Here is a 21,895-nt window from a genome sequence, read left to right as displayed (position 1 = left end):
CGCAAAAAAGTATATTAGAATATCTTTTGATGACATATAATACGGACAATAGCTCAGCTCAGTGTTTCCCCATCAGCAGATCTCAAAACCAGGAACCTCCTTAGTATGAGGACAGAGTAATCATACCCGATCAAGGCTATTCACCAATCATATCTTTTCTGGCTTTGATCATTAAATAAAAGTACTGTTCTTACTTTAAATCATGGAACCCTTCTCTTGTTTCTATTTCAGTTCTGAAATCTGGTATCTATGGTTAGATGTAACACTGTAGTTAAAGCTGGTTTGTGTAAGGTCTCCTTTCCCTTCTCCCATTAACACATTCTCAATTTAATTCACATTTTTCATCTCCAGCTGGTAAGATTTCTTTAAAGAGAGAATTTGCAGTGTGAGCTGAAAGCACCATCAACATATTCAATGAAATGAGCTAAAGATTTCATGATTTTAAATGCAGAGCACAAAATGCTTTCTACTAACATTTTAGAAAGTTCAGTAGCAAAGCATTGGTATGGTTTAAAGAAAATTAACTTTTCTACTGCTAGTCCATCCTCACACCAGCTATGCTGCTGTGTTCCATTAATGCAACTGAAATCAATGCAGTGTTAGGAGAATTCAAGTAGTAGTCAAGTGGTTAATCAAAATGCAGCCCTGGGGACCACTAACAGCCCCCTTCAGCATTACTAATACAACTACCAAAACAATTCCACTGCAGTGGAAAATATTCACGTGTGGTCTTCTGCACAGTTATTACACTGTGCTGCAACAGCAAGGCTTAAAAACACAGAATTCTCCCCAGCGCCACACTACTGCCTTTGTGGGAAGCAAAATGGACAACAAAATGGGAAAAACTGCTTGATATTATATACAATGTGGAAAAAGAACACAATGAATAAGGCACTGTAAGTACAAGTCAAAGCAAAGCATCACCCTGAGAAAGCATAATCCTGGCTACTAGAACCCTGCAGCCCACATACCATACAACCAGTACACAATGACGTTCTGTGGGGACAACTAGTTTGTTTTTTAAGGCATGACCATACCGAACATATACATACTACGTTAAGTGAAGAAGCCTACTGTAGTCCTCTTAAGAAAGGAAAACAACTTCAGAAATTCAGAATAATATGCAATAACTTACCTTTTTTCTAATCTAGTTTGCCTCTGCAACTACAGAAGTATGGGGTGAACTACAGTTGCAGACTGCTAAAACTAACGAGGCTGTTACATGTCTAACAGCTCATAGGAATGAGCGCCATGGAAACAAACCAACTGATCATGAAGTTACCTGAGTTTTCCTCCCCGTCTAAAAGGCTTTGGCGTGTTAGCCCCAAGTCTTTAGGAAGAGAGACAGGCAGATACCTCGACAAAGGTCCTTCTCACCATAGAAATGTAAAAAAATACAAAAGAAAAAAAAGCCTGCTTGCAGCATTGCCAAAGCTGACTTGTCAGCCTGCCTCACTACATATTCACAAAGGATGCCAGGTATCTGACAGACATCCAAGCCATCATGTCTTAAATGACAAGTAAATACTGAAGTCTGCATCCTAATGAGTGACTTTAAAGTTGTTAATGCTAAAGTTGTTAAAAGAGAACTCAACAGCCAATACAGCAGAACAAGTTAATGCATAAGCCAAAAAAGCTACTGAAACTTTGAACAGATACACCAAAAATATTCTCCCTCGCTGAGCAGTGCTACATATTGCAACCTGATACTTGACTGTTCTTAGTCTTAGAACTGAGCTAAGTACCAGCTATGTACAAGTGGGGTGTGGAGGAGGATTTAAAGTGAACCTCCTTCACTTGCTCATTTTTATGGGATCAAAAGACACACAACTAAAATCTTCCTAAGTGACACTTCTCAAGGCAAAAGAACACTTGGCAAACTAGCAGGCTACCACAGTTTTTGGTGCAGTTACACTAATCTGAGGTGTTAGATGGTTATACCTAAAGAAAAATTAGTTTTTTACTGGCCAAGCACAGTAAAATGATAATGGACTCAGAGCACCTTGGCCTTTTCTTTAAATAAAGATTTTTATTTTAAAAAACTTGTTTTGCAACATGCATATTCAGAATTAATACCACTATTATTTAGTACCATTTTAAAGCCTGAGGAATTGAAACAGTTCCTTTCAGTTTGCTTAAATCAAGTTTTTCCCGTAACTGCCAGAACACAGCAAGAGTTCACAATTTAGAAGGATTAAAAAAACGCCACCACCCCAAAACAAAGCCCAAACTAAACCCAATCCACAACACACAAACCCCACATCCCTTGCTTACCACCCCGTCCCTCCCCCCACCACAAAAAAAAAAAAAAAAAAAAATATCACATGAAGACAACAGAGGACTGATTCTTTGATCATGTTTAAGCAAGTAGATTGCCCTATCTGATGAAATATGCCTGGTGCAATACTGTCCCACAAAAATCAAGGATTTCTTTCATGGTTATCTTAGAAAAGCACAAACCGATCTTGTGCCCATCACATGCAACCAAGCTACAACAGAAGCAGCCATGCAGACAAGCTCTGCTTGAAAGTGCCGTCGTTTTGTATTTCCCCATTTCCATTTAATCATCTCCAAAACAGCAACTTCAGATTTACCTAGGGTGTTATTTGCAGCAATGCCTTACAGCTTCCAGTTCTAAAGCCTGATGAAAACTTATCTGCTAGGCACCCAAGGTTTAGATTAATGCTTTCCTGCATGTACAGGAATGTATTACTTCCCACAAATGCAGAAAGGATGGCTACCAAATGTCTTAAAAGCTTTTCAGATACAACTCGGATAAATACAGAGGAGAGAGAGAAAGAAGGGAAGAGGACTTTATTGCTTCTGAAACCAATCAGTTGAAGCCTTATAAGCATCTTTATTAACAATTTATTCTTTCATAAATGAAATTGAGGTCCTGAAAAAGCAGTTGAAAACTGTCCGTATCAAAACCACCAGACTGTTCCAACGTTTTTTAAGAGGGAAGAAGAAAAAGGAAAGTATGCTTATTAGTTTATACATGGATCTAAAGGGGTTTGGGGAAAGTAACACCTAAGTTCTCACTCAAGCTACCCAAGGTGCTCCACTGCTTTGCTTTTTAACACAACCTGTGCAGCCTCAGCCCTCTAGCAGCAGTCCCATCCTCAGCTCCTTTGTGATTAGATTAAAGATATTTGTGGTACTACGAGCTTATGTTCTATTATCCTTCCACACAACTCAAAAAGAGCACAGAAGCAGTTTTGCTCTTGTGCTTCCCTCAATGAAAGATTCTGCAAAACTAACTTCAGAGGAAGAAACCAGGTGCGGTACCACACTACAAACATTAAACCTAAACACACTAAGGATATGAATATACAGTATTGTCTACATATACATTAACAATGCTAGTTGTCCAAGAGTCTGAAAAGGAAGAGAAATATTTCTAGTCTCTGAACGGGAGCTCAAAAATGAATCAAAAGTTTGAGTTCACCTACTTCACACACAGCTGAGTTACAGTCCTTGCTGAACCCTCAACGTTTCCTCCTACCAACTCCTATCACCTTCTTATTATGAACAAACATAATCCAGATGGATTTTCTTCATATCCTTTTATCTGCCAAAAAGTCTGTACACCACCACACAGCAATATTTTCCATTGCAGATTTCACCACTGCTGTCTCGGTTCTACAGCATTGCTTGACAGCCAGAGGTAGAACAATTCATTTAAAAAAAAAAAAACAAACAAACAAACAAAAAACAAACAAACAAACAAAAAAACCAAACAAAAAACAACCCACCACTTTTCTCCATCTCACCAAGGAGCAAAACTGATGAAGAGACCTTTGTAAAATGATGAATAACTTTATTTACAAACAGCCTCTAAATTTTAAATACTGAGTCATATTCTTAAGATGTCTGCATGTCTGCCCAAAGCACAATTATAAATCTTTGTCAAAGAATACGTTTTACTTACGCTGTCATCTCAAACAACAAGCAAATTGTAGGTTTCAGTATGATAACAGAGCGACTACTCTACTGAATGAAAAAATCATGGGCTCTGTACTAAGTAATACCCATCACTTACATTGCTCATTCAGGCTACAGTGGTCGAAACACTGGCTAAAAGTTGTTCAGAACTGTTTTTATGAAGCCACAAACATTTCTATTAGGCTGTTATAAGGCATAAATAGCCATGACAGCTACTGTTTGGCCAGAGACTATTCAACTCTGGTTGTACTAATAATCCCAACACAAAGACAGGTATTTTTTCCAAACTGCTAACAGTTTGATTATTTCCCATGCAGTGCCTCCTTTTTCCTTTGCTGGCCGGCTCTTTTGGAGAAGGTACTGCTCAGTCCTTCGTGAAGTAATTTATAATGGATTATCTTAGCAGAGTATTCCAGGTTATAACACCTCCTGGTCCAACGCTTATCTGGACCTCCCCAGACTTTGTGGCTCACATTGCCTAACACTTTCCATAGTCAAGACTATATTCTGTTTTGTTGATCATTTTTTTTTTTTTAATCAAACCAACTTTGAATAGCCAGGTATTTCCCTAATGTTTTTTTCTTTTCCTCAAGAAACTGTCCTACCTCATCTTTCTACTACTGCTGCTATTATTTATTCATCAGGAACACCCACAGAAGTTGCTGATAAAAGTTTTAGAAGACATGTTGTAGCACTCCAAATGACGTGCTGACTAGAAAGAGTAGTTACAATTGTTTTAAAAAGAGCTACAAAACTCACTATTATTAGGTCTTTTCTCATCCATACAGTTCAGAGGAAATTTTTCATCTGCCTTTACACCTGTAAGGCTGCAAAGGCTGTGTATTCCTTTATTAATAGTGTCACTGAATTACAGGCAACTGCTGTCCTAGCACAGACCAGATCTGTTCCTTAGGGGAAGATAAACTACTCAAATTTATTTGCCCAGGCAGCTGCAGTGACCACTCTTAAAAGACTGAATATCTATATCCCCAAAAGAATATTAAAAATATCAAGAAGTACATATATTTTTTTTCTTCATTAGAAAGAACGATGGTAGATTCATGTTGCAGTATCAAGAGACTGTGGTAAGATGACGACAGGTTTAGCTCACATGTAGTGCATTAGAAGAAGTAACCTCGCAAGTTTCTTAATTATAAGAAAGAACCTTCCTGGACCAAAAGACGTTTTGCCATCAAGATATACACTGAGCAAATATTAAATACCCCGTGACCGTGGTTCATTGAGAAATACCAGCATTTTAAACAAATTGATTTTTCAACCACTTTGCAACTGACAACCATTTCTCATACTTACATGACCACATTGAAACTTGCATCTCACTTAAGCTAAAACCAATGTATATATGAACTGAAGAAAACATCCATACATTCTAATACTATCAATATTCCCTTTTTATACTATTATTCTTGTTGCCTATACAGAAAAGGTAGGCGGGAGTGGAATTGTTTTTCTTTTTTTAAACCCTTATCTGGTCCAATTGTCAGTGTCCTTAATCTCACAGAAAATAATTTTGCAGTCCATAAATCTGAGTCATGGTCATGTATCAGTTGTGTTTATTGAAGTCAGATAAAACCATAACCTGGACTGATTTTAGCAACTCGACTCCAGAACTAAATGAGAACTCCATGATTATCATGACTCTACCTGTGGCATATGAATACTATTGTTAGGACTGCTTTCTGATTACAGCAATGTACCTAATAAAAGAAAACTCTGTTTGCAGAGTGGCTTTGGGAGGAGAAATCTTGACTATCATCACCATCTCTGTTTCTTCCTAGTTTGCAGATAAAAGAGTACGTATTTTTTTTCCATGAAAGTGTTACTAATACTTAAAATACACAATGAAGAAAAGGTCATAGCACAGACTGACAAGTAGTGGTAGTCAGTGGTAGTCAATTTTAAATTATAAGAAAAATATTATGTTTTGCTTTTAAGTTTGTGTCCAGTCAAAATCCAAAGTGAAGACAAATATTTACAATATAATCACCTTCCTGTCATTCTATTATGCCTTATTTTATCATTTGTATCTATTCAGGTAGTATATAAGACACAGTAAACTTTACACAAGTCACTGAGGACAAAATGCAGATTTCATGGTGGTTAGTGACTCCACTATTTACTGCCGAGGTTTACAAGCAGTGTCAATAGATGTTAAGGTGCAGCTTAAGCCTGCATGACGCTTCATTTATTTCAGAAAGGCCTTGCATAGGTAAAGGGACATTGTTATACTGATTATAGAATCAGGTCTCAGTGTACTATGACAGCTCAATCAAAAAATAATGAATGCCCGAAGCAGCTCCCCTGCCAGCAGGACTTTTTTAGGAAAGCCTGCTAATGACACTGCACTACTGCACTGATGAATGAGGCTATAAAGTACTTGATTTACTTCAGAGTTTTAAGCAGGGACTCTGAGGAAAAAAAAGATTTGCAGAAAAACGTTACTAAAAATATTAAACATGATGTTGTTAGGATGCTCCATAAATATTACAATTGTCCAGACAGGAAGAGTGAAATTACTAACAATAGCTAACATGAATTTGTCTAAAGTCAGCATTAAAATATTACAGCTGAAAAGAGGAAAGATAATCCTAATGTGTTTGCTTTATGTGATAATTTCGTAGTGTGACAGCTGAATAAACTATTATAAAGAAAACAACAGAAGTATGTGTATTTGTATACATACATGTTTCAGTTCCAGTAAAATGACAAGCTACTGAGTAACAAAATGCCTTCTCTATAACAAATTTCAGATTATCTCTAATTGCTCTAGCACAATAAAAAATGATGCTGTTGAAATATTGCAAACAAAACCTGTAGCTGATATTGTGATCACAATGTTTACTCACCTTTTTTCTGAACAAATCCTTCCTAGCAAAGAAGATACTTTTATTATGATTTTACTGGAATCACATGGCTTCCAGAATTTGCTGTCAGTAAACTGCTATGGAGATGGAAGTAGAAACAAGTTTTTTCATTTCCATTTGGCTGCCTCTGATCAGATGAATTTCCAGTGATCGCTTCAAAGGGATGAACAGCAGGCACTTTAACACAAGGATTAGCTTCAAGCTCTATTCTATCCATTGGTTGTATCCAGCCTGGAGACATCTGAACAGTAACATTATCCGAACACTCACCAGAACAATACAATCAAACCTTTAAGGAACAGTGTCCTAAAGGTTTTTCTGTTGCTGCTGTTTAATATAGTTGCTTCAGCTATTTTAAACTTAGTGTACCAAGAGTCAGAAGTAAAAAATGAAGCCCTAATACAACAAACAGCGTTCTTTGCCACAGAGCAAGCATCAGGCAGCAAACAGCTATGTAAACACCGCAAACTGAAAACTCCTACACCAAGCTCCTTAAATGTTGCTCGAGAGTGCTAAAATTATGAATCTAGCAAACTCCAAGAATAACAAACCAAATGTAATTCACCTTGAGAACTGATGAGAGAAGTTACCTAGTCAGACCAGTGATACTTTGCCTATAAAGATATGAGCAACAACATGAGTCTGTTTCTTCCAGTTATCTGCAAATCTACTGAAATAACAGCATCAAGTCTCTCTTTTGTCCAGCTACAAAAAGAAAATATACAGGAATGTTTTTTCATTTTATATATACCCCAGAAACTATAGCAATACTGTGCTAGCTTGCCTTCCATTGAAGTGGAAGATCTTCCAGTGAAAATCTTGTTTTGTATGCCTTGTGGTAGCAACATGGCTCACCCTGTTAGTAGCCTGCAGGTGTTATACCTCCTTAGTTACTTGTTTGTAATCTGCCCTCCGTCTAACCAAGATAAGAGAGACAGAGGAGGGGGTGGTGGGAGGGAACGTACCACAAGGCAAGCAGTAGTAAACCACACATGCAAAGAGTTGTAAATGACTACAGGAATATTTTTACTATGTGGCAAGAGAGACACAAAGGTCTATCTCACCAAGAGATAGCATACCTTTAGTGTCCTGACACAGAAAAATGCAGTTAGGACAGAGCAGCTGAGCCAGCAACTCTGCTGGTATACTGTAATCAGGTAATCACTTGTACAGCTGCTCTCCCAGATCAGATTTCCTTCCAGTGGCACTACCTTACCAAAGGTAGCATTTGCTCCTCTGTTTTGACAAACTTAAGAGGGTAATACCCTCTCAACAGAAGTGTTTATTTTTACAGGAAACCCAAGTACAGGCAAGACTTGGGAGCACAGCTATCAACCTATTTACCAAGTTGCCCTAACTCTTCTGCTCTGCCAACTTTGTGGCACTGCAAAGATGCACTAGCAGAGTAGACTCTGATCTTCCTATAGGTCAGGACAGCCAGTATCTGTTTAGACTTGGTGGCAGATGCAGGGCAGTAAACCAGGCGGTATAAACAAGATTTATTCACAGCTGGGAACACTAAAGAAATAGAGACATGCAGCTGAAGAGGCCGGAGACACATTCCAGCACCACAGGACTCAAACACTTTGAGAAGTTTTAAGTGTAGCAAACAGTCCATTCACTGAAGACAAAATTAATGACTTCAAAATGACATTTTAAAAATATATTTACTTAAGCTGAAGGTACCAGGTAGGTCTTCTCTGTGTGTCAAATCATAAGCGCTGTTAAGTAGAGTAGGTAAAGATGTTTTTAAATCATAACCAGTAACAAACATAATAAATGTTTTCTTTCAGTGAATAACCAATAAAGTGTATATGGTAGAAATGAGAGAAGATTCATACTAAGCCAAGTAATGAGGCTTACAGAGAAAATATCTGCCCAGTTTCATTGTTCTAAAGTGCAACCATTTAAAGTATGAAACATCTACCATGAACAAGGTAGATTATACCCCTTTGAAGAAAATCAAATTCTCTGCCAATGTATTCAAGTTACCAGAGAAGGTCTTCCTCTGAGCTTGTACAAGACCACTGGATGTAAGATTGCCATTGATACAGGCTAGACTTTGAATTCTGTTTTCTAAGACATTCCAAGTATCTAACACTGAAAAATCATGTTATGACCAAGAGAGAAAAATACAGGTTACACTGCCCATGAAGATTTTCAACAATTGCCACACCCACCTGCTACATTAAGCTTTTCAACTGCTCCTAAGCTGGGAGCAGGAGTGGTAGTATTGTTGGTAGAGTTTGCTCCTGTTCCGTTAAGTACAAGATTTTCCACCTTGGACTCTAGCTTCCCAATGCGCTGCAAGATATTATCCAACAAGACAGCAAGTGTCTTCTTCAAATCTACAAATGAAAACAAAAAGTTAAAATTGCTTAATAATGCAATGCACACTGTCAGACAAAATAAAAAAATAGGTACAAGAGTAAGACTGGAATATATAGACACTTCTCAGTGCAAATCTTTGTTATTAGCAGGTCTATGCACTCATGTTCCCCACTCTGTTCAGCCTCAGATACAAGTGTGGAACTTGTCTTCTGTGTACACACTGCAACTCATATACATATCCTACATTCAAAGTGAAGTGTGCACCTTTATGGGTACACAAACAGGGGAAAAAAACCACCCTGTGTGCTTTGTACTTCAGTTAATAAGAAGCTGCTTAAATAATAATGAATCTAACCCTAAATCCATATCCAAGCACTATCAGAGGAACGGTCTGTTAGATGCTCGGTCACCTGGAAAGAAAAATCCCCTTCCCAAAAGGGACAGGTTTGAGCCAGTACAAAATCCTTCTCCTGCACCTCCTCCACCACAACCAGGTTCTACACTGATTAAAAAACCAAATGTTAAGTTCAACCTTTCTGTCGTATACACAAAACATCATAAATCACCCGTCTCTTTTCTTCTGTCTGTTGGTGATTGCCTCTACCTCTCTATTTCGTTTGATACAGCACCTCCTTCCTGTGGAAAGCAACAAACAATAACAGGAATTTGCATATCAAATGACAATCGAGCAAGAGCTCTCTGATATTTTTTCTTTGCCTTTTCTTTTGTTCAGATTTCTTGAAGTAATACAGACAGCTGGGCACGCTAAAAGAACTTTGGACAAGAGGGGGGAAAACAGACCACTATCAGACTAAACTGTATAATTATAGTGGCAACAAGCCAAAAAAGATGAAGGAAAGTATTGTTCTTTGTTCATTTACCCTTGTCTCAGAATTAAAGAAATTTGTATGATGAATTTATATTATTTTCCCATTTAATTATGTGAAATAATTACATGTACATATGTGTAATACATTTTCTGCTTTCCACAACTTCAGAATCAAGTAACTTTCTGATCTGTAGTAGAAAATTTCTCCCTACATCCGAGGAGATTGCTCTGCCCCTACATCAGTTGTATTTTTGCCACACTTTGTGCTCCCTTTTTTTTTTTTTTTTCCATGACTAGCCCAATTCTTGTGCAAATGAGAGAGTAAACAAGACAGCGTTATTACTTTTAGGAAGCTTATGATTCTTTTTTTCCAAATGAACGGAGAATTGTATTTATTCCGTGAAGCCATAAAGTAGATTTTTGTCTTTATAACTGTGTCGTTTCCTTTGTCCTTTAAAGATCAGAAGATGGAATCTTATGCACTAATGATGTGGACTATTTTTAAAGGGGTCCAGAAGTCACTTAATGCTATAGTGTGCAGAAGAAAGGGAAGAGTGGAGAAGGGATTTAACATGAATAAAACCATGGTACAGAAGGATGAAAAAAAAATCTAGGATAAAGAAGTAGTAAAATAAAAATATTCAGGAAACAATGAGGAGGAAAAATAGTATACATAAAGGCATACACTGACCATAAAGAGAAAAATGGCTAACTGATGTTGTTTTTTAATACCAATATTACAACACTGATATGAGAGACTGCTTACCAGAACAAAAAAGCAATTGGAGGCTACTTTGAGAAGGGGAGGGCAGAAGCACAAACTCATAGTAATTTTTGCAAAACTACTGTTTACTGCTATAAAAATCTAATACTCTATATTTGCACTACAACTTTTAAAAAGGAAAGCATCTGATCAACCCTACCTGACAGGTGAGTATATGGTAGAAAAAAAAAAAAAAAGCGAGAAAGTGAACGAGCGCTGAAATCACAGCTGAGGAATGACTGAAAACCTTTTGGGTGGGTAAAAGCTGCCAAATCAAGCAAACTTAAAACTTATTCTTGAACATGGAAATCATGATTGTGCTCGTTAAGAGCAATCAGAGCGTAAGAGTCAAAGAAATAAATAGGCTAAATAGCAAGGGTACTAATTTTCATAGAATACTGAACCAACTTCTACTACTTATCATTAACATGTTTATCCATGAGCAGCTAACTTGATCATTTACTATCAAAAATCATTTGGTATGCCAAAGAGGACAAGCTAACTTACTAAATAATTACCTTACTCAGTTTCATAAAGTATTATTTAATATGGTGTTATTCACTCACCATAGCATCTTTTCCTCTAACATTTTAAATAAATACATTATCATTATTTTGCATCTTTCCAAACTTCTTAATTGAAAACATCTGTCCAAAATTTCCTTTAAACTTCAAAATTTTTAAAATCTTTAAATTTCTTAGTCATGGAACTTGAAATTTCTACACAAAACTTAGTTTGACCTTCACAGAAATGTTACAAAGTTATTTCACCTACTTTTAAATGCAGTTTAACTTCTCCTAGGGAACCTGACCACTGTTTGATGGCACATCAACTTATTCCTTAGCAGAATTTGGAACACAAAACAAAAGTCACGGGCAACAAGCTGCAGGGGGAACTTAGCTTAAGGATATCCTGTACCCTTAGACCTAGCTAGGGCACATATTAATGCTGCTACCCTTCAGTTTCTGGAGACATACTGTTTGAGGATTTTTAGGTTGTTTTTTAATTCTTCTTCAATTCACCTACCATCAAGCACCCTTACAAGGTAACTTGCAAATTACAAGAATACTGATGATGGCTATATAGGAGGTAGGGTTTTGTTTTAAGTCTATGCACACAACCTCTAGGGACTTCTACTTGTTTGGAGGTCTTCAATCTAAATATTCATCTAGTACCACTCCATTTAGCTTGTGTTACTTTGCAAGATTACAATACCAGTACAGTTCAACATACAGTCACAAATCAGTAGAAGTTACAGAATAAGCATGGCTTGTTGTTTAATCATGTTGCCTACGTTTGGGATTATAATCTCAGACTTCCGGGCAAGCACCTTCACACAAACTCAAAAATTCTTTTTTTAGAAGAAAAAAGTGGTAACAGAAACAAGACATGGAGAGAACCTCCCAGCAGAATATTTTCATTACATACACAAAAAAGTGAAGCATATTTAGAGAAAACTAGAGAAAAAGGTACAGCTATTATGTGTTGCATCCTAGTCTTTATTTTTTTGTCCAAGCCTACAAAAAGCATCTATACAATTTCTTCAGAGCTGAATATTAAGGTAATATAAAAGGAAACAAAACTAAATGCCTAATTAGCCATTAACTTTCCAGATAGCCTGAAAGTGCATAGGTAAGTATGAAAGAGTGCTAAAAATGCTAAACAAGTAAGGTGTATCATGTGACCTTATTAGATTGAAAAGGGGCCACACCTAATCTGAAATTGGATTATATCTTTGTTTTCATAATATCTTCTACTAATATGCTTCATTCTTTTCTGCATACTTTGTCTTACACATACACACAAACTTAACTCATGTTGTGTGAAATGGAAGAGAGTAAGCATTAAAACTTACTGTTGAACAAAGCACAGAAATTCACAAAAAGTTATATAATTAAACTTAATTTAAGCTTATGCCAGATAAACAAACTCAAACATTAAGTAAATTGACTGAACAAATAAGTGAAATGGGATAGAAGAATAAACATAGCAGGTCTCCACTTGATCAGTAAGGCAAGTCCTTCCTCCACAAGGGACTTCTTGGATCACTGACACACAAACTAAAAAGCCTCCCAAATTTCTCAAAAACAGCAAGATTTTTTTTTTAAATAAAATTCTAACAAATAACCTGAGGCACACTAGATATAGCCAGATGTAAAATTTAGTGGACAACTTCATTTCCAAGTGACTTGAAATGGAAAATCTGTCCCATTTCATACTTACAAGAGAAGACTGTTTTCTCCTTCTCTGCAGAAAATCCACAGTGCAAAGCATTGTCAATTGAAAAGCATTATGAAGTAAAATGTTTGGACAACTTAGAAAAACCCTTCATCAGATTATCATGTAATCTAGAGCACACACTTACCATAAGCTGTCACTGTCCCAACATAAGGCCCATCAACTACATTTTTATTTTCTTCAGCTAATGCTTTGATGTATCTTTTGCTGAGATCCAAAATTTGCTCACGCAGGACTGAACTGCTTTCATGTTGTGTTTGCTGCTGAATAGTAAAATGCAGAAGCATCATTCCCCAAATGAAACCAAAAGTCACCAGAAAAAAGCCAAGTTTCTGAGAGGACAGCTTCCATGGAGAGAATGCCATGATTCCCAACAGCTTCACACGGTTACTACAAAGGTTCCTAAAGCATGAAGCCAAACAGCAAGTTCATGGTCCAGGTATATAAATATCACAGAGCAGGACTCAGTCTTATTCCAACTCCTTCGTCAACGTAATGTATTTCAGTTCCATCCTGTTACAAGAGGAAAGAAAAGAAGCATTTTTACCACAAAGTATTAGAAGTTTTTACTACCTATACTAGGTCTTCACTGTAACTGGTACAAAATAGGAGCAGACAGTATGCTTTATTTTTAAATGTTTTATTTGTATGGATCAATATTGTACTGTAGTAGCCAGAGCACAAAGAAACTGGAAAGAGCACAAAGGGGGCGTGATGCGCCTGAACACGTGTAGAACACCTCTCAGTATCTAGGTCAAATTCAATGCTTGAAGCAGTTTGAGTTGAGTTTCACAGTACGGCTGCTTTTACATATTTTTTGTGTGTGTACACACAAAACTTTGTGATGCTGCCAGCGCAGCAATTTAAAACAATTCTCAACATAATTCAGTTCCCAGAAAACAAGTAATTTCAGCTGGCAGTGACACTGCTCCGAGTTCCTGGCAAGAGCTACAGCATATGGCTAGATAGGTGATCAGGAAATCAGACTCCCTCAGGGGTAATGAGGAAAAAAGAAATCTACATTATTTAAGCCAATACACTCTCATGGCTTACACTGCTAGCAGTCGGAAGGCTGGAATAATCTCCTCTTGCTCCTGTGTGGCCCCTGCCATGCATAGTTACTCATTATTCATAAAGTTTGCTCTTTGCAACTAAATTCAAAACACGTAATTCTGAATGCTACATGTCTTTCATATATAAAATTAATATTCTTGGAGCTTTTCACACACTAGCGAAAAAGAATTGTAGTAATGGCCTTCATGACACAAGTAGGAACATCTTTTCATGGTAAACTCAAAGATAAAACTTGGCATAAACAATCCAAAGGCAAGAAAAGCTCTGTGATGAGGGCTCAAGGCAGGGTCCTTAGCATAAAACCCAAGGAGAAGAAAGGTAATTAAGTGTAACCTATCATGTTAAAACACAGATTTGGTAAAATGTTATCCTTTTAACTTCATAATGCTCCCAGACGGGATTAGAGAACATAATGTTCCCTTCCATTCTGCACTTGCACAGATAATGCAGATGTTACTGTGTTTTAATAGGATAATTACACAGATGCCTCCTAGCAGTGCTCCCTGTTTGTTAAAATTCCCTTGAGATCTGCTTTCAGTTGAATTAGCAGTTCTGCAGAGGGACAGAAATACCTTTGGACCACTTATCTTTCAATGTCTTGTGTGTGCATTTAGCATTATTGATTATTGTTGATTGTAGAACTGAATGTGCATTAAATCGTAAACCAAAGGCAGACAAGGCAGCGCCTATGCCATGTATTTACACTGCTAAAAAACCAATCTGTAGTCATCTTTTGCTTAAGGAGGAATGGTGCAGAAAAATTAATTGCAAGTACAGTGAAAAAGATTATAAAGCCCTCAAGCTGACTTTTTTCTACACTTAAAATATCTCAATAAAGAAAATGAATGGTCCCAACAGAGAAAATGAAGGACTCTGTTTAATGCTGCTCTCCATAAACTTAAGTCAATTTTCCAAGAAACGGCAGAGAGAAGTTTTACTTCTTTCAGTTTATTTAACTATAGCCTTGGGACACTCTTGGGCTGACTAAAAAGTAGAGTATTGTTATTTCATTAAAAACGGGATGGTTTACTATTCTCTTGCAATATCTGGTGTGATAAAATATAGAAAACTCCATAGTTTAGAAGGATATCACAACTTTAAAAAGAAATCTGTAATATTCAAGATTAACTCCCTCAATGACTTAATTGCAACTAAGAATTGACAATGTCCTCTACAGAAGTAAGATCTGTGGTTATAACAGTCAGTACTTCTTTGCCAATTATCAGTTGTTTGTGAAGCGGAGAGCACCAAATAAGATGGTAAACCTAACACCTCTATGTTTTAACAGGCAAGTGCTAACAATTTTTTATGACTAGTTGTTCAGGGGAAAAAAAAAGCAGATCATAATTAACATTAAAAACGGTAATAAAAAAGGCAAGTATTTTTCAGTCTTCTTTATAAAGTTCTAGAAAAGACAAGGATGATTACAAAAACCAGTATATGTATAACTCACGAGAATGATCTACTTAAATATAGCTGTTGACTTTTCTGTTTATCAACAGAAAAAAAAAAAAAACCAACTTAAATCCACTCAAGAACTGTAAGAAGGCAGACAGCAAATACTAGTTTTGCCATAAGAAAGGATTAAAATTCACTGACAGATGGAAGAATGGCACCCACTATTTCAAGTGCTAAAAGCAAAAAAACCTCCAAACCACCAAAAACTCCAAACACCACAAATTAGTCCTACTTTTATTGTCATTTAAGTAATTCCAGGGCCCAGCAACTTGATGTATGTCCAACAACATGTACTTAACCAATTAACTTTACAGCACACTGATGGCCATGGAGGTTTGTAAAGTGGACAGGAGCACGATCTCTGAGCTTCCTACACTCTCATGGCCAAATGCACATCTGCACTGACTTTGGTGTATGTTTAAGCCTAGATTTGACAGAGAACAAGGACTGCAACACAACTATTCCATGGTTAATGATTACCACATACATATAATGACTCATTATTTGGTACCTAAGTAAACACCAGTCAGAAGATATCATGGGGTTATGTGGAACCATGAAGAGAGTGGCACAGAGACATCTCTGTGTTATTTCTGTTTTGACAGGAAATTAATAACTGAAATGAGCAGTTTAACCAATACACACATTTTTCTGCTGTAATCACTTATGGACTTTGATAGTGCCTGCTGACTAGTTACCTCTCTGCCCATACCAAGCAGCCGTCTGCAAACTTAAAGTGGTTCAGTATTTCCTTTATTCCCTTCCCCTTGCCTTATAAATGTTCTCAAAGGAGCTGATCCTGTTAACTATTAAGGCCTTTTCCTAGTCTAGTCTCTCAAATTCTCAATGGGAGTTATATCTAAAGAGGACATGTAAACACAGATTTTTATGTGCCTATGAAGATTGACAGGGGTTTTTTTTGTTTTTGGTTTGTTTTTTGTTTTTTGGTTTTTTTTTTTAAGTAAAGCCTTGAAAAGAGGTGGTCGCACTGTAAGACATCTCTTGAAATAATTCCAGCACCCCTCTGGAAACTGGGTATGTCATAGTTGTGAGGTTGTCAGTGAAACCGTTAGGAAGATAATTGCTCCTGATTTACTGAGAATAGCTAATGTACCAAAACTAAACTCCAAGTGTGAAAAACAGGGTGAAAGTGAAAAACTACAAAAGGCAAGAAAACCTTTAATAAAGAACAGCTTTGTTATGTTCTTCCATAAATTCAACTCTAACCAGCCGAAATCTCACAACTGAACCAACACACTGGTGTTTTGTTTATTTTTTTTAAACAGACCATTTACACATTGACACTTGTTTGTGAAAAATAAACCACAATTTAAAACAGAACTGCCTCTACCTCTTAACAATGATTAGCATACTTTTAAAAAGGGCTGACCTTACACCCATTTACACAGGCATAAGCATTTTGAAATATTAAAAGTACTAAGACTATTAAACAGCTTCATTAAAAGCACATGATTTCCTGTTCTCTTATATTTACTAAAATCCTGTTTAACAGCTGGTCGATTCACTAGTTACAGAGGATAACATTACCACTCCTACGTCATCACAACAAAAAAAACCCTCAAGCTATTTAGAATCTTATCAGGAAAGTATCACAGTGCTAGTGATCTGTACATCAGGGGTGCAAACCACACATTTCTCAGCATTTTAAGCTTTTATCGTTTTTTTTTTTAATTTCATTCCTTAAATTAGAGTATAAACAGTTAATCTTCATGTGAACAGATTTTGGTGACACATATTCCTCTTCACTGTTTAAAAGGGAGAATTAATCATCTAAAACAGATGAAGCAGTCTTTTGTAACTACATATGTATACAAAGCTTGATGCTCTCTGTCCAATCTGTACCTATATAAGAAATGGTACTCACTCAGGGTAAACTTGGAGAAGCACTATCCTCAGGATAGTCAGGATTGAACGGTTTCATCAGTTGAATGCACTGTTCATCACTAGCTCCACCGTTATAAAACCATAATTGTCTGTAGCCAAAGGAGCAGCTGTTGCATACATAAAAGTAGCAACAGACTAAGTAATATTTAATTATTAGCTTGTTATAAACTCAAAACTTAAGCAAACTTATACAGCATGACTAGGAAACCATACACATGCATTTTTGTACCAAATGGCTCAGGAAAAATCTTATCGCCATTGCTAGGAACAGGACTGAGCTCTTATGCCAGCTGAGTTCCCATGCGAAATATGCAAGGCCCCAATTCTGACCTCTCCTGCTTGCGAAATTATCAGGAGAACTTGTGTGAGATGGAGCTGGGTACCAGGTGCCTCTTGTTATGGCATACAGCTTAGATATGAGATAAGAACAAAGGCCTTGAAAACAGAGGCACAGGTTGAAAGCAGGGGCCCCAGAATTGTAAGCAACTCAGTGATGCTCAATTATTAGTCACTGATGAAGTAAGTGCAACCTTGAGATTTGGAAAAAACCCCTGCTTTTCTTTCAATAGCAGCAAAGGCTGAAAAGGAGGAACAGAACTGTTATGCACAAGGAAAGGCACCCATGACAGCCTTGAACATCTCACCCTCAAGGACCATAGCTATTACTGCTAAATAAGCGGCACCAGCTCTGCAGTACTGTCTGCTCACAATTAATTTATAATGAGATTGTTACAGACTAATTGCTTTGAATATGCATATTCATATGAATAATGACCAGGAATGAGTAAGAACTAGCCATTAGCAACGTGTATAGTTAATGAATACAAATCTAGTGAAGTTTTGCTGTAAAGTTTAAGCTGATTTAAAACTGTTTTATCAGCCTTCTAAACTTGGTCATAGCCATCATCATTTTCTTCTTACATGTATCCATACATAAACAATGCGCATTCAGTTGCAGCATCACGCCACTATGCCTGACCCTGCACAACTTGTTATTGTATCTAAACCAGCTCAAAGAGGTGCTCTTAAAAGCCCACACATCAGGATCCTAACAGAAACACTGATCTATTTTCCAGCCTGTTTTCTGAAGACAGCATGCTGCACTTCTGTTTGCAACTATTTGATTCTGTACAACTTGTTACAGACCAACTGAGGACAAACGTCAAGATATGAATTCCCTCTATTCTTATGAAGGATGTGTTAACCTAAAAGCTAACAATAATTCAAGTGTCAATCCAGTGGGCTGCCAACACACCAGGAGCTACAGCCAGAAAGCACAGCGGTGAGTGAAAACACCTGCTATATCCCTGCACTTCTCTACTAAGGGATGCCAGGAGTTGTGCTTCATGCCGAAGCTGATGTAATGCATCTTAAAAGGGACAGGCAATCCTCTAAAACCTTGTTTCTAGGAGTAAAGAGTGCAAACTGGGACTGCAAGGTTTTAATAGTTTAAACCAGACATGCTTCAGCATATACATAAACTAGAATTCCAGGCTGATGTTAAGCACTGTCTCCTACTGCAGCTGCATTGCCTAAACAGATGTGCACTATAGCCCAACTGAATACAAATTAATGGATTTCCTGGTACAGCAGTTCTTCATTCCTGCGGGAACATCTCTGCAGATGTCCCACCCCAGTTGGCCAATCTGCATTCTCAAATAGTGCAATCTGTGCTGAGGACACCCCACACTGCTTTTATGTATTGCAAGATGTCAGCTTTCCTTAGTCCTTTTGGAGGCTGAATTTACCTTTCCTTCTTTCAAAATACAGCATTAACAACTGGACAAGCTATGGCTTACTACTTAATACAGTCAAGTAAAATCAAAGAATAGTCATATGCTGTGTTGGCACAAGATAAGAAAGGATAAACTAGAGCAGAGGGAAAGAAAAAAAAGAAGCCTGATTGCTGATAGGAATACTTGCATTTCAACAGGATGTGCACTCGTGCCACGTCAAGTATCTTTGCACATTTTTGTACTTTTTTGACTCCAGTACTGACATGGCAATTAAATAACCAACAAATGCAGGAAATATGTTCTACTGACATAAAACTGTCCACGCACCTAAACAAAACTCAGGACCCTCAGTTGTTAACACAGAGCTCAGAAGCAGTTTAGCTGCCATTTAGTCACTAACCATGTCAAATGCATAAAGCGGAGGGCAGACAGTAAGACAGTCAAAGGCTGATTTGACACCTGCTTAGGGTGAGAAGGGCTGTATCCTGCTGTCCTAGCCAGACTGGGTCAACATAATGAAGGAAACAAAACACAGCCTTGCAAGCCTCTGAGAACTTACATTAGCTACTTTTTTTTTTTTTCTTCCAAGAGATAAATTGAGCAATATAACATTTTACAAGATTTCAAAAGAAACTAAAGATCACACATTAACCCAAAACACCAACTTGGTGGTTACTGTGAAGAGAGGGAAAACACGATCAGATCAGAGTTAGATTATAACTAAATCTGGAAGTCTCCACTTATTTCAATGACTAATCAGTAAACAATTAATGTATTTCAATAGTTCAAGTCATAAATTTTATGGCACCTCAAAACATCTCTGTTAATCTTAAAATCAGCTTTCATCACTCAGTTGTGCAGTCCTGTGAAAGACAAGATTCACGATAGCAGGTTCTGGAAGGAGCAGAAACATGTTAGCAAAGCCAGTAGTATTAACCTACATCTACAAGTCCAAGGTCTAGGTGAGGCTTCCAACTGGCTGAAGGTGTACACATTCCTTACATGCCTCACAAGCTGTCTCCATTCCCAGCACCTCAGAAAGAAAAAGTAGCTGAAAAATCATGCAACTATACCAGACTCATCTGGTAACAGATGTTTCTGCACACTTTTTCTAACTGTATATTTTATAATTTAAGTTTTTTAGTATATAAAATAAATGCATACCCATTTCCTTAGCTGAATTATGGAGTCTTGGTTTTGCTCTTCCTTCTGCTGCTCAACTTTTTTAGCAATGTTTCTGCCAACCCATTCTTTTCTTCTAGCTGACAGATGTCACTATGTCTTCTCTCTCACCACCCATCTACAGCTGAAATGGTACCACACTCTGCCTTAAGTGGCAATTTGGGATGCAATCCCATGAAGTGAGAAAAGCAGAACAACACTGGGTCACAACAGTAGAAGCAGGACAGATGGACTGAGGGAGAGCAAGAGTATAAATACTCTGGGTTTGTTTTTTTTTAGGTTGGGGGGGCATGTTTGCTTTCATGCGTGTGCATGTAGTAGAAATTGGCAGGAGGTGGTGGGATGAAAGTTGAAGGAGAAAAAAGCAGCCTTTGATAAGATGCCATAAAAACAAGTAAATGTTCATCTTGAGCAAGCAGCCTGCCTTCTCTTTCAAAAATAAATTTTTACATTTATAAACAGTTTGGGTGGCAACCCCACCTAAATTTCCCCATGTGAGTCTGTGGTTTCACAGAGCACTCTGAAGTGTTTCCAGTTTCCTACCTAGCACATCATTTTCAGTAGTTTAGTTCTATAGAAATTAAACCATCAGATGTTATTCATGTTCTCTGCTTATCCTGATATTTCAGGGAGAAAAAAGTAAACACGGGAAGAATGTTTACACTGAGGACAAAGGAAAAAAGAATTACAGGGAAATTTGTAAGGAAAAATCCTTATGGATTTAAATCTTTATGGTTCAAATACTGTTTATTGATTAAGAACACTCTAGGCAATGCATTTAAGGCCATAATCACAAACTAACCTGATCTTCGTTTAATAAAGTGCTTAAAGATCAAAAAAATGAATTCATTTTAGGACTAGGAATCAAGACTTCCCTGAGCTTCAGAAAAACAGAAACATTCCTGACCTTGAACAAATAGAAGAAATTTACATTTTACAGGCAAACTACAGGGTATATTAATAACTTTTATCTCATTGCTTTAAAACAAAATGCCCAAAATAGCATTTTCTCACTGAGAAAGAACATTTTGGATGTCAGCATGCTGATCAAGCGAGTAGGAAACAGTTATTTTTTATTATTATTATTTTGCAAGAAAGAACTTACAGACACTGAGCACCTCAGTCATCACCTACAACATCCCCATAACCAGGGAAAAAGGTATGCAGGAGTCATGCTTTTATGCCTTCAAGAATCCCCTGTAACTAAACAAAACTCTAAGTTACTTCATTAATTTTAATAAACTTTAAAAATAGGATTCATGACCAGAAGTTTTAACATATTTCTAGTGTGGATACAAGTACACACCTTTTTCTCTTCCCCTCCTCATGACTACCCACAAAGGCTATATGACATGCTCTTATGTCATTGCTGACTTTATATTTGGAATTTGTCCTCTGAAAGGCATAAATATGGCACCTGCTGAGAAGCACAGTCTCATACTTTTCAGATCATCTGGAAGTTCTCCAAAGTTATAAGCAAAATGTCCTTGATTCTTACACAGCAATCCTATGTGCGCAACTTTTTCTGGTACTTCTCTCCTGTCTCTTT

General features: G+C 37.2%; 1 protein-coding gene across 2 annotated transcripts in view; it reads right to left on the bottom strand.

Annotated features, from left to right (window-relative positions):
- MGAT5 (alpha-1,6-mannosylglycoprotein 6-beta-N-acetylglucosaminyltransferase) overlaps nt 1-21,895 on the bottom strand; it is a 133,141-nt gene that overhangs the window by 70,972 nt on the left and 40,274 nt on the right. For both annotated transcript variants that reach the window (XM_055811899.1, XM_055811900.1), the window contains 2 exons: nt 13,119-13,504; nt 9,011-9,178 (listed from right to left, as the gene is read on the bottom strand). In XM_055811899.1, coding sequence (XP_055667874.1) covers nt 9,011-9,178; nt 13,119-13,356 — 406 coding nt within the window. In that variant the 5' untranslated portion in view covers nt 13,357-13,504. The remainder of the gene's footprint in view (nt 1-9,010; nt 9,179-13,118; nt 13,505-21,895) is intronic.

This window comes from Falco peregrinus, chromosome 8, assembly GCF_023634155.1.
Source record: "Falco peregrinus isolate bFalPer1 chromosome 8, bFalPer1.pri, whole genome shotgun sequence".
In the NCBI taxonomy this organism is placed as follows: Eukaryota; Metazoa; Chordata; class Aves; order Falconiformes; family Falconidae; genus Falco; species Falco peregrinus.
Note: the sequence above shows the minus strand (reverse complement) of the source record. Positions and strands in the feature narration are given on the sequence as shown.